The sequence below is a fragment of the Phacochoerus africanus genome, chromosome 6 (genome assembly GCF_016906955.1).
Source record: "Phacochoerus africanus isolate WHEZ1 chromosome 6, ROS_Pafr_v1, whole genome shotgun sequence".
NCBI lineage: Eukaryota > Metazoa > Chordata > Mammalia > Artiodactyla > Suidae > Phacochoerus > Phacochoerus africanus.
The window spans coordinates 101,965,744-101,988,789 of NC_062549.1; the positions used below are offsets into that span (position 1 = coordinate 101,965,744).

Genomic DNA, 23,046 nt, shown 5'->3' on the forward strand with positions numbered 1-23,046 from the left:
GGAGAATTTTGTAGTTGCCCTGAGATTTCTACCACAGTGGGTCTGGCCCGGCCTTTCTGGTCTCCCCGCCCTCCCCCACTTTAGGCAGCTATTATTCCCGTTCTTCAACTGCCAGTCCCACCTCGGCTCTGTGAGGCCTGCCTGGTCAAGCCCATAGCCTCGGCCTGCAGCCTAAGCTACCCCATTTCCCCCGGGCAAACCTTTTTCCTCGGGCAGGCCGGCCTCCTCTCCCGGACTTGCTCCTGCCCCTGCCGTGGTCCAGCTCCACACTTCGAGCAGTCCTCCGTTCCACTGCTCAGCCTCCGCCTTCTGCCTGGACCACCTCACTCTCCAACCCAAGTCCCACCCCTGCTCCTTGAGGTTTTTCCCATTCACTTCCCCGGACTCAACATACACGGCACTTAACCGGGTGGCTGAGCAACACCTGCGCTTTCACTCACCTGCACTCCCTGCAGTCACCCGGTGGTGCGGGAGGACCGGGCAGGGAGGGTTCAGATCCTTAAAGGGGCGGCTTCCTCTTTCCCTCCAAACATCTGCTGCCCCCTTGCTGTGCTTCCCTGCAGTGCACCTCGGGCTCCTGCGCAGGAGCTTGGATTCCCCCGAGCTTTATTCTGCTCTCAGGGTCAGTTAGGACGAGGTTTCATGGACCAAAACATTCCCAGGTCTTTATGCTTATTCAGTAGAGGGTCAGAGTCCCTCTCTTCTTTCTCCACTCGCACCAATCCTCGCTTGCCCCTTTGGCGACACTGCCACTTTCCTTCCCTGTGAGAACTGCCCTGGTGGGTTTACAGGTGTGGGATTTCATTAGGTTAAAAAGGTGGCTGAGACTCCACCCCCCTGTCCCAGACTCCACCCCCTCCTTTCCTCCCTCCCTTCCGTCCCCATTGGCATAAACACACCTTAGCAGGCTAGGCAGAGGCTGGCTCCTGTGCTTTGTCCTACCCCTTGGGGCCGGTCCTCCCTGATCCCTGGGGTGCTGACGCTCTGTCCCTTGGGGTTTTGAAGGTGGTGGAAACTTGTTCCTCCGTTCTTTCTTTATTTATTTTTTTCTTTCTCCTTAGGAATGAATGCTGAGGAGTTCCCTTGTGGCGCAGCAGTTAAGGATCCAGCACTGTCACTGCAGTGGCTTGGGTCGCTGCTGTGGGACAGGTTCATCCCTGGCCTGGCGACATCCACATGCTGCGGGTACAACCAAACAAATAAAAGAACGAACGAATGCTGAAACAGTCTCCTCTGTGGTCATCCAGTTCAACCGGATTTATAATGCACCAATTCCCTGAATAAGAAAAGGGCCAACTTGAAGTGGGGTGTGACTCTTGTTGTGGCTGCAGTTCACAAAGGCAGGTGACACTGTGGTCTAAAGGGAGATGGCTCCCACCTCCCCGCACTCTGACCCCCACAGCCACCTCCTCATCTGCTCCAGGTCTCACTGTCCTCGTTGGCCTGATAGGATTTCTTTTGACTGTTGGTCCTGTGCTCAATTAGTACGTGTGTCATCATTTAAGTCCCCAAACACGGTCTTGATTGGGCCTCCCTTCCTCGGGGGATTGAGGAGGCCAGTGATGAAGGGAAGATGGAGGGAGGGGACCGGGGCTCAGGAGGCAGAGGAGGAAGGGAAGAGAGCCTGCAGTGGAGGGGAGATGCGGAAGGAAGGAGGAGGTCTGCTCTTAGGGCTGCAGAGGAGATAAACTTTCATGGGGATTCGCGTCTGCTCCCTTCACTTTCCTAGGACCCCGAGGTGTGGCTTCACCATGTGAGTTGAAATATAACTGGATTATGAATTGCCACCAATGGAAAAATATTTCACGCCAATAGACATGACAGAAAAGCAGGAGTCGCAACGCTCATATCAGACAAAATAGACTTTAAAATAAAAGACATAAAGAAAGACAAAGAAGGACACTACTTAATGATGAAGGGATCCATCCAAGGAGAGGATGTTACTATCGTCAACATATATGTCCCAAGTATAGGAGCACCCAGATACATACAACAAATATTAACAGACATAAAGGGAGATATTGATGAGAACACAATCATAGTAGGAGACCTTAATACCCCCCTCACATCAATGGACAGATCCTCTAGACAGAAAACCAATAAAGCAACAGAGATACTAAAGGAAACAATAGAAAAGTTAGACTTAATTGATATCTTCAGGACACTACATCCAAAAAAAGCAGAATACACATTCTTCTCAAATGCTCATGGAACATTGTTAAGAATCGACCACATATTGGGACACAAAGCGAATCTCAATAAATTTAGGAGCATAGAAATTATCTCAAGTATCTTCTCTGACCACAATGCCATGAAATTAGAAACCAACCATGGGAAAAGGAAAGAGAAAAAACCTACTACATGGAGACTAAACAACATGCTACTAAAAAACCAATGGGTCAATGAGGACATCAAGAAGGAAATTAAAAACAACCTTGAAACAAATGATAATGAAGACACAACCTCTCAAAATCTATGGGATGCTGCGAAAGCCGTGCTCAGAGGGAAATTTATAGCAATACAGGCCTTTCTCAAAAAAAAAAAAAAATGAATTGCCACCAACGCACATACATCCATGTGTGTTCCAGGGACGTCACGGACACCGGCATTGGTGGTGACGTCTGACTGCGTCTCTGTTCCTTCCTCCCCTGCCCAGCTGACAAGGGCATGAAAACCTGCCAGATTCCCTCCCCAAAGGGTTCTCTTGGGTCCTAGGGAGTCTCCTGCACAGGACCAGGCAGGAAGTAGGTGACCCAAGGGAGCTGGGCTCTCCTGAGGATCAGTCCCCCAAGTCCACTGCACCCCCACAAACCCACCCACCATCCCCTCCCCATTTTGCTGTAAACTTGGGGGCCGCTCAGGCTACATGTGCAGTGGAAAGATAAGGGCTTTCAAGCCACTCTATCTGGGTTAAGCATCCTGGTCTCTTCCCAGTTACTGTGGCTGAGAACAAGTTTCCTTATTCATAAGAGGGAACAGTCACCCCTACCTCGTGGGCTTCCGGTGAGGATTAAAGCAAACACATCAGTCACCTAGCACAGGCCTGAAACAGAGTGGGTGCTTGGTTGATCCTGGCTCCCCTTCCAGACACTGCCGCCCACCCTGTTCTGTGCAATTTTTCTAAACAGGAGATGGTGAGACCTAGAAATGGAGGGAAAGGAAAAGTCCCCTGTATGCCCAGACACCACCACTTCCTCCAGATGAGTCATTAAAACGTTTATTATTTTCATGGAGCTGCGTGAAGGGATACATACTTTTAAAAGAAAGGCTTTTGCATTTAACAAAGGAAAGGGAATGAAGAGGCAAAACTCAAAGTTCAAAGAAGCCCCCAAAGGCTCAGAATCAGCAACTGAGACTTGGGTGCCAGCGGTCGTGCCCAGTCCCCTTGTCCTTCCCCAGAAGGGCAGGGAGGGCAGACAGCATCTTCTGGGCCAGTGACAGGGGAGGGTTCCGGTGGTGAGAAGCAGACAAGAAGGTGACCACCTCGGAAAGCGAGGCTGGAGGACTTGGCTTCGTGCCTGTGCTACTTTCTGTATGAAGCCAGTGGCGGTGGGGGGGGGGGTGGGGGGGAACAGCTCGACAGAGCTCCCCTCACACCCACATCCACGTGGTCGTCAGCCCAGGTCAGTGAGTCTTGGTTTTCAGCGCCTCCTTGTGCTGCTTCACCAGGGAGCCAACCCATGCCTTGGTTTTCTGCTTGGCTTCCTCCCAGGTGAAGAGCGGCTCGTAGCCCAGATCTCGCTGCGCCTTCTTGTAGGAGACGGTGAACACGCTGTTGCACAGGGTCACGAGGTGGCGATTGAAGGGGGGCTGATACTTGTAAATTGGACTCAGCAGGAAGCTCACTATTTCCAGTAGGAAGGCCAGCCAGTACCTCAGAGAGGGCGGAAGGCTCCTTCTGGAATCAAGGCAGAAGCCCCATTCCTTGCCCAACATGTAATTGAGGTCGTCGTAGCTCTGGGGAGGTGTGTCGTCTGCGATGTAGTAGAACTGTCCCTGGACGCTGGGGGCCTTTCTGGGGTCCCGAAGGGCCCTCAAGGCCAGAATGTGGGCCCAGGCCACGTTGCCGACGTAGACGGGGTTGACTCTGGAGAACCTGGAGTTGTGTGTCAGGACGCCATTGTTCTCCAGGGCCTTGTTCATGTGGGCAAAGGTGAATGGGCTCCCCTCCCCGTAGATATACATGGGCCTCAGGGCACACGTGTGCAGGGTACCACCGTTCTGAAGAGCCCAGCCGTCAGCCTCCAGCACAGCCTTCTCAGCCAGCTTTTTGCTGAAGGGGTACGGCGCGGACCAGGCCGTCTCGAGACGGTCTTCTTCGCAGGCGTTCTGGATGACCTCCCTGTAGGAGTTGGGTCCAGCCACCTCTATGCTGCTGGTGTAGATGAAGACCGGCACGCTGGCCTGGACACAGGCCTCCAGAAGGAGCTGGGTACCTGCCCACGGACAGCACACACCGTCACTGTCAGGAAAGAGCCTGGAGCCGGCCAGGCCAGAGACCGTGTCTGCACCCCCCGCCCCGCCCCGCCGGCCAGGTGGGTCTTGCACCTCAGGAGTGTATCTTGTATGTCTCTGGCTGAGATCTGACCGTGCCGTAGCCAGAGGGAAAAAAGCACAAATGAAAAGAGACCAAGACTTGGGTTCTGGAGGGTGAGCATTTCTAAGCTTTTGGAGGTCATGGATCTGTGCCTGTGCCTTCAATTTTGGAAAAGGACAAGGGGCCACTTTATATTTGGCAGAGTAAGGAGATTTTAAAATTATCATTTATCCTCTCTACTACCTCATTAAAGACAGGCTATTTGTTTGTTTGTTGTCTTTTTAGGTCCCTTTCTTTTTCTCCCACCCTTCCTTTCTTCCTTCCTGTCTCTCTCTCTTTTTCTTTTTTTGTCTTTTTAGGGCCACACCCCCTGGCATATGGAAGTTCTCAGGCTAGGAGTCAAACTGGAGATACAGCTGAGCCACAGCAACGCATCCCCGACCTACACCACAGCTCATGACAGCGCCAGATACTTAACCCACTGAGCAAGGCCAGGGATCAAACCCGCATTCTCATGGATACTAGTCATGTTTGTTACTGCTGAGCCACAGTGGGAACTCCCAAAGACAGGCTTAAAAAGTGAGGAGGGGAGTTCCCTTCGTGGCACAGTGGTTAACGAATCTGACTAGGAACCATGAGGTTGTGGGTTCGGTCCCTGCCCTTGCTCAGTGGGTTGAGGATCCGGCGTTGCCGTGAGCTGTGGTGTAGGTCGCAGACGCAGCTCGGATCCAGCATTGCTGTGGCTCTGGTGCAGGCCAGTGGCTACAGCTCCGATTCAGCCCCTAGCCTGGGAACCTCCATATGCCACGGGAGTGGCCCAAGAAATAGCAAAAAAAGAAAAGACAAAAAAAAGTGAGGAGACCATACTCTTAGAATATGGAAAGCGCTAGTCCTCAGGCAAAAGAGGACAGTTGAAGGACTCACATCACATACACTCACATGCACAGAGAGTTGTACATAGATCCCCTATACTTTGTTTTTCCTTTCGACGGCCACACCTGCAGCATGTGGAAGGTCCCAGGCTAGGAGTCGAATCAGAGCTGCAGCTGCTGGTCTATGCCACAGCCACAGCAACAGGGGATCCAAGCCGCATCTGTGACCTATGCCACAGCTTGCCACAGCCAGATCCTTAACCCGCCGAGGGAGGCCAGGGATCAAACCCACATCTTCGCAGATACTTTGTCAGGTTCTTAACCCACTGAGCCATAACGGGAACTCCGTGGTTATATATATATATATATTCTTAATATACACTGAAGTGTTTGTATTTTTCTCATTTCTTTGAAGATCTATAAAAACTTGTCACAAGGAATTTTTTTGAGTCAGTGAACAGTGATTGTGGGTTCTGGGGAGAAGCTGGAGATCCAGACTCTGTTCCTGGTGTTTTCTCTACAAAGGCACTTCCTAAATCTGGCTGTGACTCCGTTTACCCGGATATGAAAAGCAGAGGCGATAAAAAATCTTTTATCTGTAATTGTGGAGCCCTGCACTGGGGCCTTGTATGTTGAGCCTGGCGAAGAACAGGAAGAGTGCGCCCTCTGCTGGTAAAATCTGCAATGGGTGGGATTTTGTAGACTCGTAAAGCGGAGTAGAATTTTACTTCTTGAAGATAATCCAGAGCGCCTTCCTTATCGAAGAAAGGATTTTCCTGGGTAAGGCATCATTTTTTGTGGGTGGTATTTTGAAAACATGCTTTGTAAGTGTTTTGTGCAATTTGATTTTCAGGAGACACGCCTTCATTTTTTTAAAAAAACTAAATGTAGAAGCAGAGAGAATTCAGAGCTAATTCACCTGCAGAGGGAGCAATGACCATCTCTGCCAGGTCTTTTCTAAACCTGACACTGACACTAGTTTTACTCAACAGAGACCTCTAACACATCTCAGGGATTTCAAAGGCTCAGGTGCTGGGAGCTGAGGAGAGTAGAAATGATGAGAGAGGGACCGAAAACCACAAACTGGTTAATCTCTGCACCCTCCTGGCAGTGGTGAGGAGGGGGGGGATCTTGGGGGTTGGGGGGCTAAGCCGAATAGAGAAAGGGTTTCTTTTGAGACTGTGCTACTTTAGGCCAGAGATGCAAAAACAGCGAATTGCTTTGGGAAGGGGCGTCTGTGCAAAGACTAACTCTGGTGGGCAGGGCATGGAAGGCAGATGGGCTAGGGGGTTGGGGTGCTGTGGTCCTAGAGGGATTGGCCTCCAGGGGTCAGAGGGATAATACTACAGAGCAGGCTAATAAGGGATTTAAGCTAATCCCTTGAGCGAAGGCATCTAGATTCAAAGGAAGTTGGAAAGCCACGATTCAGGAAGAGCCACCAAGCATCCAGGTGATAGGGACCTAAGGAGGGTGTCCTTGGGTACCGGGCTAGGACCCACGCTTCAGTGATAGACCTGGTAGTGAGCTGAGGAGGCGGTCATGTGCATAATGGGGAAACTATTCTTATTAAGACAGTATTATGGGAAGATCCATGCTGGATAATTCTGTCCTGCCAGACCACCGGGAACAAGTTTTGCTAGTGTTCTGGGTGAGGGGGTCCCTCTGGAAGGTGAGTGGGCGGGGGCTAGGCAATCTCTTAACCCTTGGAGATCCTGTGCAGGAAGTCTGGCCCGAAGGAGACCAGCCCAGAGCTGAGGCCTGTTGTTCCCAAATGACTCGGGGGCACCTCATGTCATAAAGCTTTTCATTCTGGGAGGTGGTGTGGCCACCACCTTAGAGCCACGCAGAAGGTTAACGTGATGACCAAGGAAGCACTGGTAAGGTCTCGTTCCAGCCCCAGGGAGGCAGGAGGCAGGCGGAGAGCAAGAGTTTGAGGTTGGCATTTAGTCAGCACTTGACTAAAAGTGCACTTGACAGCAGCAAAAGAAAGAGCTTCCATGGCCTTTGGAGCCACCCGGGGGGGGGGGGGGGTTTTCAATCCCAGCCATTTCATTCTCCCCCATTTGGACAAGACACTTAACCTTTCTCAGCCCTAGTTTCCTCACCTGAAAAACTGAGGCTGATGGCTGGAAAGGCAAGTCCAAAATTTGACTTCTCTGTTGGTGGTGACAAGCAAAAACCCTTGGCACCCACCCAGCAGGTGTTCCCCAGGCTCCTCCTCCTTCCTTAGCCTGGCTTCCGGTCCTCACGCGCCCCTCCCTCCCGCTCCCCCAGGATCCTGTACCTTTCACATTGACCTTCATGATGGTCTCTCGCCCAACGGCGTTGACCACGTCGATGATAGAGGCGGTGTGGATGACCACGGAGGTCCCCTGGCAGGCTCCCTTCAGGCACTGCTCATCCAGGATGTCCCCCTCCAGCATGGTCAGCTTGATCTTGCTCTGGAGCTCTGCGTGAACAGGACTCAGGTCACTGCAAGGCTTCTGGGTCTTGACGTTTCCTGATAAAGGTGGCCTTTGACCCAGGTCTTCAAAGACAGGTGGATGGGGGGGGGAGGTTGGCAGGGAGGGAGGTATATTCCACGGAAGGAACAAGTAAACAAAGGCACAGAAATCAGAATGTGTGGCATTTGTTGGGATCAGAATGTGTGGCATTTACTGGGAAAGAGCAAAATATCTCTTTCCATCCCATCTGATGCCAAAAAAGAGTTTGAGCCCTGAGGAGTCAAGAGTGCCTGGGGAGCTCCCCTTGTGGTTCAGCAGTAATGAACCCAACTAGTAACCATGAGAACACAGGTTCCGTCCTTGGCCTCACTCGGTGGGTTAAGGATCCCGTGTTACTGTGAGCTGTGATGTAGGTCGCAGACATAGCTCGGATCTGGCGTCGCTGTGGCTGTGTTGTAGGCCGGCAGCTGCAGCTCCAATTCAACCCTTAGCTTGGGAACCTCCACATGCCCGCGGGTGCAGGCCCCTCCCCCCCAAAAGGGCCTGAAACACAAAACTGATAGAGACTCATGGGACGTTTATAAAGTGCATCAAGGAGCGGATTTGAATGTGATGCTGTAGGGAATGAGGAATCGTGAACGGGTGTGGAATTAAAGGAGGAAGGCAGCAGAGCTGTGGCGTAGGAAGTTAACCCTAGCCGTGCTGTTCTCAAGGAGATGGAAGCAGGGGATATAAGAGAAAGCAAGGAGATGGAGGGGTTGTTCACACTGTCTACATAACCTTTCACACGAGGAGGATGCAACCAGGGATCCAGCATTAGGAGCCCAGGAGAGCAGAGGAACGCGAGGTTCGACTTTCAGACCTTACCTTGGCAGGTCCTGTTCTTACTTGAGCCGGGCTGAGAGGGAGAGTCAAAGACAGCCCTCCGTATATTCCCCTGGGGTGATCAGGAGGATGCTGGCGCTTACTAACAGGAATTTAGGATGGGCCCGAATGATGGATGGACTTGAAAGGACTCTTATTAGAGACCATCAAAAGCAGGTGTCAGTGCTGGAAAGGAGCCAGCCACCGAGGGACTGGCAATCTGGCCGTCTTGCCACTGGCCGTGGATACAACATCAGGGTCTCTGAAGCCCACTGGGAGTAACACCACCAGTAATGTTATCACCTCCAATCAGCCAGGGAAATAAATGCCACACTCCTACCATTTGGATAAATACCCTGCGCTTATTTGGGGCTTTTGGCTTTGCACACAACTTTTAGTTTTCCTTTCATAGCTCTCTCGTGAGAGGGGGATTCTGATTTCCACCTTGGAGGTGAGGAGATTGAGGCTCAGAGAGGGTAAGGGGCAGTCTAAGACGCCCTTCTAACAGAGACTCCAGGCTGTCCCCCTGCCTTGGAGCCTTGCTCCCTTTCCCATCACCCACGCCCTAGGGCTGGCACTTTTCGGAGGCAGAGTAAGGATACAGCAGTATAAGTGAAATTGGCAGTGGAGGCCAGAGAACAGTGGAGAGAAATCCACAGTGAAATATTCGGGGCTGGAGAACGTCCTTCCTGGGTTGCAACTTGGAAGAACCATCTAAGCCTCTGCCAAAATTAGCTCAGCCCCAGTCTCTTTCTTTCACTCTGAAAAGGCCAGGAAGTGCGGAAAAGGCAGAGGAGTCAGCCTGAGAGAAGAATTTTCTGATTATGTTCCCACCTCTGCCCTCCCCCTCCCTTCCTATGCCTCTCTCTCCACGCTAACTGCAGAGCCCAGAGCCAAGGGAGGAAATTGCTTACCCATTAGTCTGCAGAGATGCAGAGACACCAGCAGAGGGCGCTGTGGGTGCCTCCCCTGTGGAGCCATATCTCCCTCCTCCAAGGCTCTGTGGATGTGGCAAGTGTTCTGCATGGACTGAGTATACAGTTGCTTACGTGATGTGAGCGGGGTTGGAAGGAGGCATGGAGAGAAGCCTTCAGGCAACCTAGTGCTTAAGAGCACAGACACTGCAGCCAGACTGCCTGGGTGGGTTCAAATCCAGCTTTGCTCTTCTCCAGATGCAGGACCTTGACTAGTTCATTAACCCCAGCTATGTCTGTGTGTTTGTGTCACCTCAAATCCACTTCTTTGAAATCCTAATGCCGGTGTGATGGCGTAGGAGCTGGAGGCCTTGGGGAGGTGATTAGGTCACGAGGGTAGAGCCCACATGAATGGCATTAGTGTTCTTATAAAAGAACCCAGAGAGGAGTTCCCACTGTGGCACAGCGGGTTAGGGATCCTGCATTGTCTTTGCTGTGGAACAGGTTCGATCCCCTGCCCAGCACGGTGGGTTATAGGTCACAGCTGTGGCACAGGTCACAGCTGCAGTTCAGATTCAACTTGTATATGCTGCAGGTGTGGGAAGAAAAAAAAAAAAAAAAACACCCCAGGGATCCCTAGCCTCTTCCACCATCTGAGGCAATGCAAGAAAGGTGATCCTGCCTTGATTTTGGACTTCTAGACTCTAGAACTGTGAGAAATGAATTTCTTGTCATAAGCTACCTAGACTGCTTTTCTTTTCGTTGCAGCAGCCTGCGTGGGCTGTACTCCCCTGTGCCTGTATTCTCATCTTTAAAACGGGAGGATACTCTTACCCATCCCAGAGGGCTGTGATGAGGGGCAAATGAGGGGACAAACGAAAAAACACCTAGCCCACTGCCTGGCACAGAAAGAACTCCATGAGCATTCTCTATTATTTTCCTTCCAGAAGCCTCTGCATCCAGCACGGCACTTGTCCACAGGAGGTGTGTCTGTTGTCTGCTGCCTCTCATTCTGTTTCAGGCTCCCTCGCTGCATGCCCAGGCCTCCGTTCCACTCCCCTCTCTCTCCTACTCCCTCTCTTCCTCCCTCCCTTCCTCTCTCTCTCTCTCTCTCTCTCTCTCTCTCTCTCTCTCACACACACACACACACACACACACACACACAAAGAGACCCATTAGTCTGTAGGGACAATCAAGAGGGGCAGGGACCCAGGGGTTAATGGCACTTGCTCGCCCTTTGCAGATGGTGCAAAGCAAGTGACAAGTCAAAAAATCTTCAGAACGTTAAAGACTTGTTGACAAAAGAGAAAACTGATATGTGATTTTCCAGATGAAAAGAAAAGACGCCTAGAAGCAGAAGTGGTCGGGCTGCGGCTCCCTCTCTAGTTCTTGGTCAGGACCGGACTCATCTCCAGACACCCAGCTCGGTGTCTTTCTATTACCCCATCTGCGACTGCCTTTGCAAAGATGTAGGATTAGCCTTGATTGGATTACAGTTTTCCTGAAACTGCTAGACAAGAACCCCCTCCCCACACCAATGCAGGGTTTAAAATGGAGCTACACACCCATAACTAGAGTTCACTTACTAGAAAATTCCTCCCGAACTTCTGGTTTGAAGACTTTGTCTAGTACCCGGATCTCCTGCAGATCCTTCTCCTCCACCAACAAGTGGACGATCCTCTGACCCAGAAACCCTCCTCCTCCTGTCACAAGGCAGCTCCATCCAGCCATTGCTAAACCTGGGCACTGAGAAATACTTGCCAGGAACCAGAAAACACCGGGGAGCAGACTGGATGAGCCGGCGAACCTGGAGAGGGTGGCCCTGGAAAGGGCCCAAAAGAGAGGTCAGGTGATTACTTGCTCAGTGGAAACTCATTTTGTTCCTTCCACTCCATTTTTGCAAAAATCCCATGTGCCCCCTCCCAGGAGTAGCTGAAAGCAAATGAAAAAAGCTCTAACCTGTAAGATTGTTGCAAGTCAGAAGAGAGAGCCTGGGTTCTGGTCTCCTGATGGCCCAAGGGCAGGAATGGATGGAGCTTTATGTGCCCCTGCCTCTGACTCAGCCCACTTCTCCTTGAACTCTTACTCCACACTCATAGCTCACGCCTCCTTACTTCCTGTCTAAAAAGTGAGTGGCAATGTTTAACTTGTATCTGTGCCATTCCTCCAAGGCACAGGAAGAGACCGCAGGCTTCCAGCCACAGCAGGAGAAAGATTTTTGGTTTTATCCTCACCAGGACACCTGGCAGTCAGTGCCGGCTGTCTGGGCTCCCCAATGTGTAAATTTAAACTAGATCAGGAGGAGTCCCTGTCATGGCACAGAGGTTAACGAATCCGACTAGTATCCATGAGGACTTGGGTTCGATCTCTGGTCTCGCCCAGTGGGTTAAGGATCAGGCGTTGTTCTGAGCTGTGGTGCAGGTCGCAGACGTGACTTACATCCTGTGTGGCTGTGGCTGTGGCTGTGGCGTGGGCCAGCAACTACAGCTCTGATTCAGTCCCTAGCCTGGGAACCTCCATGGGCCAAAGGTGGCCTAAAAAGACAAAAATAAATAAATAAATAAATAAATAAATAAATAAATAAATAAATAAATAAATAAGCAAACTAGATCAGGAGAAAACTCCCAGCACCCTGTGACTTGTGGCTTTATGCAATAAATACATCTGGGGGAAAATGCACTGTCGCCCATTGTGGGCTCTCTTAGAGTGTCATTTGAAACATTGTTGCTGTCTTGCAAAGTTTAGAAATTTGCAGGGGCGGCAGCTCTGATTGCGGCCAAAGTCTCAGGTGCCTCTGTACACTGATGCCAAACAGAAACAGAAATGTGGAGAGACAGTTGGAGAAAACAGAAAAAGTTGCTTTAATTGCCAGGCAGAGGGGAACACAGAAGGCTAGTGCTTCAAGGACTGTGTCCCCTTGCCTTGGTCACGGGAAGAGATCCTAGGGCTTGTGGTCTGTGGTAGATGATTAGATCAAAGTTGTGTCAGCCTTGCAATTCTTCTTCCTTTGTAAAGCTTCCAAATAGTCACAGCCGGCCTTGAGCAGCTGGGCAACCGTTTCTGGTTCTCTCAGGGCTTATCAGCCTGCAACCTCTGAAGAGGAAGAATCCCACAAGGGACTGAAAGTAGAAAGGAATGCCAGGTGCAAGATGCAGTTTACACAGAGTCAGAGAGTGGTTAAGAAGCGAGCTGGGAGTTCCCATCGTGGCTTGGAGGAAAGAAATGTGACTAGTATCCATGAGTTCGCGGGTTGGAACTTGCTCAGTGAGCTGTGGTGTAGGTTGCAGACATGGCTTGGATCTGGTGTTGCTGTGGTGTAGGCCAGGGCCTACAGCTCCTATTTGACCCCTAACCTGGTAGTCTCCATATGCCGCGGGCACAGCCCTAAAAAGAGAAAAAAAAAAAAAAAAGAAAAAAGGAAGAAACAAAGAGTGAGCTGGAGCACGGTGAAGGACACTTTTTTACGTGGACCACAGATTGGCAGTAAAGGAAAAAGGGTAAAATAAAATAGAACCGAGGTGCTGAACTCTTTACGGCAAGAATATTTTTGTGAGGCCGTTTGTTTTGCTCTCGTAGGAAAATTTCCTTTGTTGTTTTGTGACAACACGATTGGTAAGTTCTGTGGAAGGTGACTTTCTTTTCTGCCCAGTATATCTGGAACCTCCATGTGGCTTTCTCCCTGGAGAGTCTCTGGGTTTTGGAGGAAGAGCACTAGGGAAGGGAGGCCATCCCTGATGTAGTGATAACCGCCTGGTTCTAGGACCTGTATGGCGAGAGGAGGTGTATGGCTGAGAGCAGAACTGACACTGTCTTGGCTCATGCAGTTTCTCCCATCCTGTCACCGACTCTGCCCAGGACTGAACTATGCTGTGAATGACGTCTCTGTCCTCAAGGGCTCTGCAGTTAAGAGATACTGCTTCATCATCATTAGGACCTGTGGACTCTACGCTCTGTGAGTCCCCACACGATGATGAAAGCCTGTGCCGATGTATTCTCAGAACTCACGCGACCAGCTTACCCCTTCACAAATATTATCTTAGGAATGCATGTCCCGTTTCCAAACACCTCTCCTCATACTCGATGTTAATTATAAAATTGTTCCAATAGCCCCTCCGCAGTGCAGCTGTGAATGCTTCTGCATCATTGTCCATCAAATCTTACCCTGTGAGTTACACTCAAATAAACGGATCCACTGACAATAGGATCTGCCTGTTCATTTTGCGTTCTCAAGATGTCCTCTCAATTCGATGGGCACTTTCCATTCCCTCTGTCCCCCACAGTAGGGATCTGTAGTTGGAGACGACAGTGGCTTTTATTACAGATGTTTGCACTCACCCCGCATTGTAGTTGCGAGACCACTCTCAGTGGATTCCTGAAGATGCTGTCGATGTTTGGAAGCCTGTGTCCCAGAGATGCCTGGATGCCACCACCAGAAAATTCTCCAGATGCTGTCAAAAAATTGAGGTATAATTTACATGCATAAAATGTCCATCTTCAGCGTTAGTTCAGTCAGCCTTGACAATTAGTTACAGTCACCAATGTAACCCCCCCAAAAGATCTTCTAGAACATTTCCTTCACTGTAGAAAATTCTTTCCTGCCTCTCTCCAGTCAATCACCCTTCCAATCTACCCCAGAAACAATTACAGTCTGATTTTTAGTGGATAGATGCTCTCCTAATTTTTCCTCTGAAGTCTTTATGATTCTGGATATATATTTAAATATAGAAGCCAGGAAGTTCCTGTTGCGGCTCAGTGGTAATGAGCCTGACTCGTATCCATGAGGACGGGAGTTCGATCCCTGGCCTCGCTCAGTGGGTTAAGGATTCAGCATTTCCATGAACTGTGGTGTAGGTCGAAGACATGCCTTGAATCCCCTGCTGCTGTGGCTGTGGCATAGGCTGGCAGCTGTAACTCGGATTCAATCCCAAGCCTGGAAACTTCATGTACTGTGGGTGTTCCCCTAAAAAATAAAATAAATAAGTAAATAAATAATCAGAATCCATCTAAAATTAAGTACCCTGAATACAGAAAAATTGTTACCGTCTGTCTGTTTTCTATTTCATCAACTTCTTTTAATTATTTACTTGCTTTTATTTATTTTGGTTTTAATTTACTCTTCTTTTTCAAGTGGTCAAAGATTAGATATTGATTTCTTCTTTTTGACTGTGTATTTTCACTTAAGGCTGCAAATTTCTTTCTAAGCACTGTATGAGCTGCATCCAGCAGTTCTGATGTATTGGATTTTGGTGATATTTAAGTAGAAATCTTTTCTAACTTACCTGTGATTTCTTCTTTAACACATGAGTTATTCAGAAGCATGTTGTTTAAGTTCTCAAACTGGGGATTTTCTAGATCTTCTAGCTATTGATTTCTCATTTAATAGTATTGTGGTCAGAGCATATGCTCAGTAGAATTTTAGATTCTTCGATATTTAATGAAACTTGTTTCGTGGTCCAGCACAAATGGTCCATCTTGGCGAAACGCCACATGCATTTGAAAGGAATTTTTCAAGGTTCCTCCAGCTGTCGGGAGTAATGCTTTCCAAAGAGTGTGCTTGACCCTCTACTCCAGATCTCTCCCTCTCCCCGTGTTGTAGACACTCTCTTCCCACTTGGAACCTGATGCCCAGAGCCTCAAGCACACTTGATAAGGAAAGGTTGACCCTAGTCACTAAGTTGTAGCATCCTGTTTTCTGAAGATTTCTGCACCAACTAAAGACCCTTGGTCTTGCCGAGACCCACAGAACCCTAACTGAGGCCACCAAAGTGCATCTTACACCTTTGCCTGACATAGTGAACCAGGCAAGAGTTGGAATACTTCCCCTTTTTGCTCTATTACCGATAAAGCTGTTATGAATATTCACATACAAGTGTTTGTGCAGACATATGTTTTCACTTCTCTTAGGTAGACAGCTAGGATTGAAATTGTTGGGTGATACGTCTTTAACTTAAGAAGCTGCCAAACCGTTTTCCAAAGTGGCTGCATTTCCTACCAGCAATGAGTGAAAAGTGTCAGTTTTTCCACATCATTCTTTCTTCATATTCTCCAGTTGACACTGTCTATCTTTTTTATTATAGCCACCCTAGTGGGTAAGACGTGGTGTCTCATCATGGTTTTGACTTGCATTTCTCTAATGACAGGATACAGAGCATCTTTTCATATGCTTACTAAACATCCCTATACGTTTTAGCTGAAATATCCATGGGAATCCTTTGCCTATTATTTATTTATTTATTTATCTATTTATCTATCTATCTATCTATTTATTTATTTATTTATTTATTTATTTATTTATTTATTTATTTATTTATTTTTGTCTTTTGTCTTTGTTGATGTTGTTGTTGTTGCTATTTCTTGGGCTGCTCCCGCGGCATATGGAAGTTCCCAGGCTAGGGGTTGAATCGGAGCTGTAGCCACCGGCCTACGCCAGAGCCACAGCAACGCGGGATCCGAGCCGCGTCTGCAACCTACACCACAGCTCACGGCAATGCCGGATCCTTAACCCACTGGGCAAGGGCAGGGACCGAACCCGCAACCTCATGGTTCCTAGTCGGATTCATTAACCACTGCGCCACGACGGGAACTCCCCTTTGCCTATTTTTAAGTTATTTATCTTCTTGTTGTTGAGGTGTATTTTATATTCTAGATGTAAGTACTTTAATGAATATGTTATTTGAAAATATTTTTTCTATTTTGTAACTTATTAATAATATCTTTTATTTATTTTTTTTTTGGCCACAGCTGTGGCATGTGGAAGTTCCTGGGCCAGGGATCAAATCCATGCCACCATTTCGACCTGCACCACAGCTTTGGCAATGCCAGATCCGTAACCTGCTGCGCCACAGGGGAACTTCCAATAATGTCTTCTGAAGAACAAATATTTTTATTTTCGATGCAGTACCATTTTTCAACTTTTTTTCTTTTACCACTCATGTCTTTGTCTAACCTAAGGTCAGGAGGATTTTAGCCTGTGTTTTCTTCTAAGAAGTGTATAGTTTTATCTTTTATGTTTAGTTCTATGATCCATTTTGTGGGAATTTTTGCATGTGGTGTGAATTAATGGTCTAAATTCAGATGGTCAGTTTATTTTGACAAAGATGACAGAGTAAAATCAATGGGGAAAAGTGTAGTCTTTAAACAAATGGCACTGGGACAACTGGATTGTCTGCATTTTCAGGGAAGGTCAGGGCACGTGTATGTAAGGTGGAGCCCACTGGGGTCACCACCTGCCGGCATCAGAACTTGGGAAACACTCCCCAGTATGACACAGCATGGGTTGAATAATACGCTGTATTAGGAAAACTCACAAAGGCCAGGGGTTGGCAAAGGAACAGAAGGCATGATTTCCCATCCTTCTATCCTTGAGGCACTGATGCATAAATGGTCAGGAAGCTGCTGGGCCCAGTGTGCATCTGCCTTCCACTGTAGGGGCACTAGTTTTCTTTATTCTATTTTCTTTTTTCTTCCTCTTTTTTTTTTTTTTTTTGTATCATGTTAGCACAAGGAAGCAGCTTTCCACAGTAGAGGAACACACATGCTGTTGGTGCCAGGCAGTTTGGATTTGGAATGTCAGCTACTGTAAGAGTCGTACAGGAAAGTCACTTGCCAGCACCAGGACTCCAAGGGGCTCATGGGAAGTGTTTCCCTCTCCCTGGGGGAGAAAGCCACCAGTTCCAACAGGAGCAATGCAGGGTACAGCCCCTCATGCTGGGAAAAGGGAATCCTGCTACTTAGATGCCTTGTTAAGCTCCTGGGTCACTTCAGGACAGGTATATTTCTTGTGCCGCAGCCCTAGAGAGACAAATTTGGGAAGAGGAGGCATATGATAATTTTTTAAGCCACAGGATTAGGTGAAACACTATAGGGAAAGAAGAGTCATGGATAAAAGGAAAAGCCTTAGAATGGAAAATCAGGACAAACATAACACTTAGAGGGTCAACAAAGGAAAATGAGCTCAGAAGACTGAGCAGGAGTGATGAGAGGCAGGCAAGGGATGGGGGCCAGTATGGCGTCATGAAAGTCACGTGAGGGAGGAGGTATTTAGAGGAGGAAAGTGCGGTCAGCTGTGCTGGACGTTGCTGAGGCATCAAATGCAATGAAGAAAAGAACTGACCATTGGTTTTGGCCACATGGAATTCATAAGTAACTCTGTAAGAGTGATTTCCCATGGACAATTTCATCGAAGACAACTGGAGTGTGTTGAGGAGCAGAAGAAATGTGAATACAGTGACTACAAACAAACAAAAACCAAAAATCAAAAAAAAAAAAAAACAAACCTGGTTCGAGAAATTGTGCCAGGCAGATTTAGCAAAACGATGTTAAAGTTGTGGGGCTAAGAGTTTGTTGTTATGGTTGGTATATTGGCTTTTTTTTTTTCTTTGATTTTCATTTTTGGGTGCCCCAATGCATATGGAGTTCCCGGGCCAAGGATCAGATCCGAGCCACAGCCATGAACTGAGCCGCAGCTGTAGCAGCACTGGATCCCCAACTCACTGTGCCAGGCCAGGGATTGAACCCAAGTCCCAGCACTCTCAAGATGCTGCCGATCTCATTGCACCACAGCAGGAGCTCCTCCATCCCTTTACTTTTAATCTATATGTGTCTTTATATTTAAAGTGGGTTTCTTATAGATAATATTTAGTTGAGTCTTATTTTTTGATCCATTCTGACAGTCTCTGTTCTTCAATTGGTATATTTAGACCACTGCTGTTTAAAGGAATTACTGATATAGTTGTGTTAATATCTATATTATAAGAAACAATAAGTGTTGGCAAGGATGTGGAGCACAGGGGAACCCTCCCTTGCGCATTGTTGGTGAGAATGAAAATTGGTACTGTGGAAAACAGTACAGAGTTTTCCACAAAAAATTAAAAATACAACTACTATATGATTAATCAATTCCTTTTTTTTTTTTTTTTGTCTTTCTGCCATTTCTTGGGCTGCTCCCGTGGCATATGGAGGTTCCCAGGCTAGGGGTCCAATCAGAGCTGTAGCTGCCAGCCTACACCAGAGCCACAGCAACTCAGGATCCGAGCCTCGTCTTCGACATACACCACAGCTCTTGGCAACGCTGGATTGTTAACCCACTGAGCAAGGGCAGGGATCGAACCTGAAACCTCATGGTTCCTAAGCGGATTCGTTAACCACTGCGCTACAACGGGAACTCCAAAACTTTATTGGTTTTTGTTGTTGTTGTTGTTGTTTTTGTGAGTGTGTGTCTTTTTTGCCTTTTCTAGGGCCGCACCCACAGCATATGGAGGTTCCCAGGCTAGGGGTCCAATCGGAGCTGTAGCTGATAGCCTACACCAGAGCCATAGCAACGTGGGATCCAAGCCACATCTGCAACCTACATCACAGCTCACAGCAATGCCGGATCCTTAACCCACTGAGCAAGGCCAGGGATCGAACCCGCAACCTCATCATTCCTAGTTGGATTCGTTAACCACTGAGCCACGACGGACACTCCCCCAATTCCATTTTTGAGTATTTATTCAAAGAAAATGAAAATACTAACTTGAAAAGATATATGCATCCCTACTTTAACTGCAGTGTTATTTACAATAACCAAGGTATGGAAACAATCTAAATGTCTATCAACAGATGAATGGGTAAAGAAATTGTAGTATATGTATACAATGGAATATTATTTAGCCATAAAAAAGAATGGAATCATGCCATTTAGAACTACATGGATGGATCTTGAGGGAATTAATGCTAAATGAAATGTCAGACAGAGAAAGACAAATACTGTATGATCTCTCTTATATGCAGAATAAAAAAAAAAACGAGCTCATAGACAGATTGGTGCTTGACAGAGGTGGCAGGTGGGGTTGGATAAATGAGTGAATGGAATCAAAAGGTTAAAAAAAAAGATTAAGAACTCAAAACTATAAACTGATGCTCAATAGGACAATAGAATGTGTGAAGGGAGCCAGTATGGAGGGTTAGTTCAAGGAATTACACAACACAAGTGTGACTGAAACACAAGAACTTCGGAGAGGGTGGATTTAGATGAGGTTGCCAAGGTGAGCTGGGGCCAGAGCATGCATAGTCTTCAGAGGCAGTTGTGATAACGATTTTAGCTTTCTCCTAAGAGTAGTGTGAAGTCAAAAAGAGAAATTTAAGTCATGCAGTGGGCATGATGAGAATTGCATGTTTAAAAGTTAGCTCTGGCTGCTGCGTGGAGAACAGATTAGTGTGAGGTAAAAAGACTCAGAAAAACCCATCACAAAAGGCTCTTGAAAGTCTAAGACAAAAGATGGTAGCTCACTCTATAGTAGCATGTGGAAATGGTGAGAAGACAATGGGCTCATGAGAAATAAAAGGGAACACTGCAGGCTTCCAGACCACATGCCAGGCACACACATCATGGTCCATCTGAGCATAACCACTGGCTGGTGTGTGATACCCCTGGAAGTCTGTGGTCATTAGCTCTAAGTAGAACTTGCTAGTTCAGGCTCCCACCTCGCGTTCCATGCTGTGCTCAGTTGATTTTGGAAGAGGCAGCAGATGGACAGTTTTTGTTTGTTTGTTTGTTGTCTTTTTGCCTTTTCTAGGGCCACTCCTGCGGCATATGGAGATTCCCAGGCTAGGGGTCCAATCGGAGCTGTAGCCACTGGCCTATGCCAGAGCCACAGCAACGCGGGATCTGAGCCACGTCTGCAACCTACACCACAGCTCACGGCAACGCCTGATAGTTAACCCACTGAGCAAGGGCAGGGACCGAACCCGCAACCTCATGGTTCCTAGTCAGATTCGTTAACCACTGCACCATGACGGGAACTCCAGGTGGACAGTTTTTGATGTGTGCACTCCGCCTCCTGGAGCTTGCAGATGGTAGAGTGTGGGAGGAGTGTTGACAGCCAGCAGGTCCAAAGTGCAGGGATAAAGGCTCACCCACTCCCCATGAGTCCACTGATTTAAAAGGTTAAGTCTGCTAAACTGTAGCCTCATCTAGCCTAACTGAGCAGCCCTTTCAATGAATCAATGAATAGGTTTGATCCCTCCAAAGTTTCCTATAAACAGTCCCACGAAATGCACATGTTCTTGAAAGAATGCATTAACCTTTCTAATACCAATAGCTCATCACGAAGCCCATGTAAATTAAACTCTGAGTAAATGATAATAAGGAGGGCTGGTGGGGGTTGTCTCCTATTAGAGGGTAGGCAGGAGGAGAAAGAGTATGAGAACCAACGTTTGGTGAGTTATGTTTTATGCTTGGCATCCACTGAGAGGGGCCAGGAAACAAACCTGTGTCCTCAGGGATTCTAGTCAGAATTGTTTCTGCTGAGCCATGACAGGAACTCCCGTTTACTTATTGATCTGAATGGGATTGGCAAACCACAATCTGCACGCTGAGTCCAATTCACCACTTGTTTTTGCTTTTTGTTTTTTGGGTTTTTTTTTTTTTTGTCTTTTTGCCATTTCTTGGGCTGCTCCCGAGGCACATGGAGTTTCCCAGGCTAGGGGTCTAATTGGAGCTGCAGCCACCGGCCTACACCAGAGCCACAACAACGTGGGATCTGAGCCTCGTCTGCGACCTACACCACAGCTCACGGCAATGCCGGATCCTTAACCCACCGAGCCAGGTCAGTGATCAAACCGGCAACCTCATGGTTCTTAGTCGGATTCGTTAACCCCTGAGCCACGACGGGAACTCCACCACTTGCTTTTATAAGTAAACTCTTATTGGGACACAGCCACACTCACTTGTTTTTGTTTTGTCTCTGGCTGCTTTCATGCTACAACAACACACCTGAGTAGATTCAACAGACCGTAGGGTCCCCAGAGCCTAAAATTTGACTATCCGGCTCTTGAGAGAGAAGGATGGTCTTTTTTTAAACAGAACCTATTTAAGAAAGTAGTAAGCTTCTTTTAGGCAATTTTTACTCCGAGTTATTGATGTCTATGCATGCATATAGTTACTGCTCTTACAGAAACCTTTGAATACAAGTTCCATTTGGCACTAGCAACAGATGGAAATGGAATTGTTGATTGTTCTAGAAGTCCAAAAATTAAACCAATTGTTGCTCTCAGGGTAGGTTTTGTGTATGTATGTGTTTGAAGAGAGCAGGTTTTCATTTAAAAGAGTAGTTTTTTTTGTTTTTTTTTTTTTACAAATTATGAAGCTTTTATTTTTACTTGCAGTAAAATGGAGATAACACTTCTCTTAAAAGAATAGATTTTAAATGAAGCCCTCTTTGAAATAATAACAAATTTCTGAGGAGAAAAAGCATTTTTTAAACTCAGAAAAGCCTTCTTTAAACTAACACTTGATGAAGCAAAGCTCTCAAATTTTCAAGCTCCATCCAACTGCTCTTAGCTCCCCCCAATTCACAGTCCTCTAAGAGAAATACATTAAACAGTAAGAAGCCCGTAGTGGACTGCACTATTTCAAGTGACTCTAACATCTGTTTAACCCAAAAAACTCAGTTGCAATAATCCTATTGCTTGAGGAAAACTGTAAGTCCAATCCTATTTGCCTGTTCTGTGTAAAACTAGCCATGTCAAGCTCTCTCTCTCTATATATATATATTTAGATGTAGATGATACATATCTACTGTATTTGTTACTCCTTTCTATTGGTTGCCTTTGTCCCTTGTCCCTTTTTTTTTAGGGCTGGAGAGTGGCCCTTTTAGAACAGAAGGCATTGGCGTACCTCAAAATGGTTACTCTCCCCTCCCCCCGCTGGAAGCCCTGGGGGATTCTTCTCCAATATTCACTGTGAGAACTGAGCAATTTCTGTAAGTAAAACAAAAGTATGGGGGGGGGGGGCGTCCTGTGACTGGGTCGCCCTGGAGTTTTTAACTCTCAGACTTGTCAATACTGAGCCTCCTGCAATTTGTCAGTTATAATTCAGGTTTACCAATGCTAATGCTGGTTTTCATAGAGTTTTTGCTCATAGATTTGTGCTCAGATAAATTGTGATTCTCCACATAAGCCAGTCTTTCCAACTTTGGGGGCAGTGGTATGCCCTGTGACCTCACTTTTCCGAAGAATCTAGAAGAGTTGTTGATTTTTTTTGTTTGTTTGTTCAAATTGTTAGGATGGACTGGCAATTTCTCAGCTTCTTAGATCCTTCACCAGGCATCAGAAGTCCCTCATATGGTTTAATTTTCAGTGAGAATCCAAGAAGATTAGTATTATTATTTAGTGGAGGAATCAAAAGATGTTTTGAGTCTTGCCAAACATGCTGAGGACAGTGGAGTCAGGATGTGAGTCTAGACACCTGGACCCTGGGGTAACTCCAAAGCTGATCCTCTTTATCAGAACATAGTATTTATCCTTTAGATACACAGTGTTCTGTTTAGTTTTGTTTGTTTTGGTCTTTTTAAAGCTGCACCTGAGGCATATGGAAGTTTCCAGGCTAGGGATTGAAGTAGAGCTGCAGCTGCTGGCCTACACCACAGCCACAG

General features: G+C 47.4%; 1 protein-coding gene across 2 annotated transcripts; it reads right to left on the reverse strand.

The window, feature by feature from the left end:
* Positions 1 to 3,201: 3,201 nt before the first annotated feature.
* Positions 3,202 to 11,727, reverse strand: HSD3B2 (hydroxy-delta-5-steroid dehydrogenase, 3 beta- and steroid delta-isomerase 2). Of its 2 annotated transcripts, none has more exons than XM_047784881.1 (4): positions 11,591 to 11,727; positions 11,218 to 11,453; positions 7,694 to 7,858; positions 3,202 to 4,436 (listed from the first exon to the last, which is right to left on the reverse strand). In XM_047784881.1, the coding sequence occupies exons 2-4, from the start codon at positions 11,360 to 11,362 to the stop codon at positions 3,625 to 3,627; spliced, it is 1,122 nt and encodes a 373-aa protein (XP_047640837.1). In that variant the 5' UTR covers positions 11,363 to 11,453; positions 11,591 to 11,727; the 3' UTR covers positions 3,202 to 3,624. The 2 variants fall into 2 exon arrangements, with proteins under 2 accessions (XP_047640837.1, XP_047640836.1); XM_047784880.1 differs by having other exon boundaries at positions 7,694 to 7,936.
* Between the last annotated feature and the right edge of the window lie 11,319 nt (positions 11,728 to 23,046).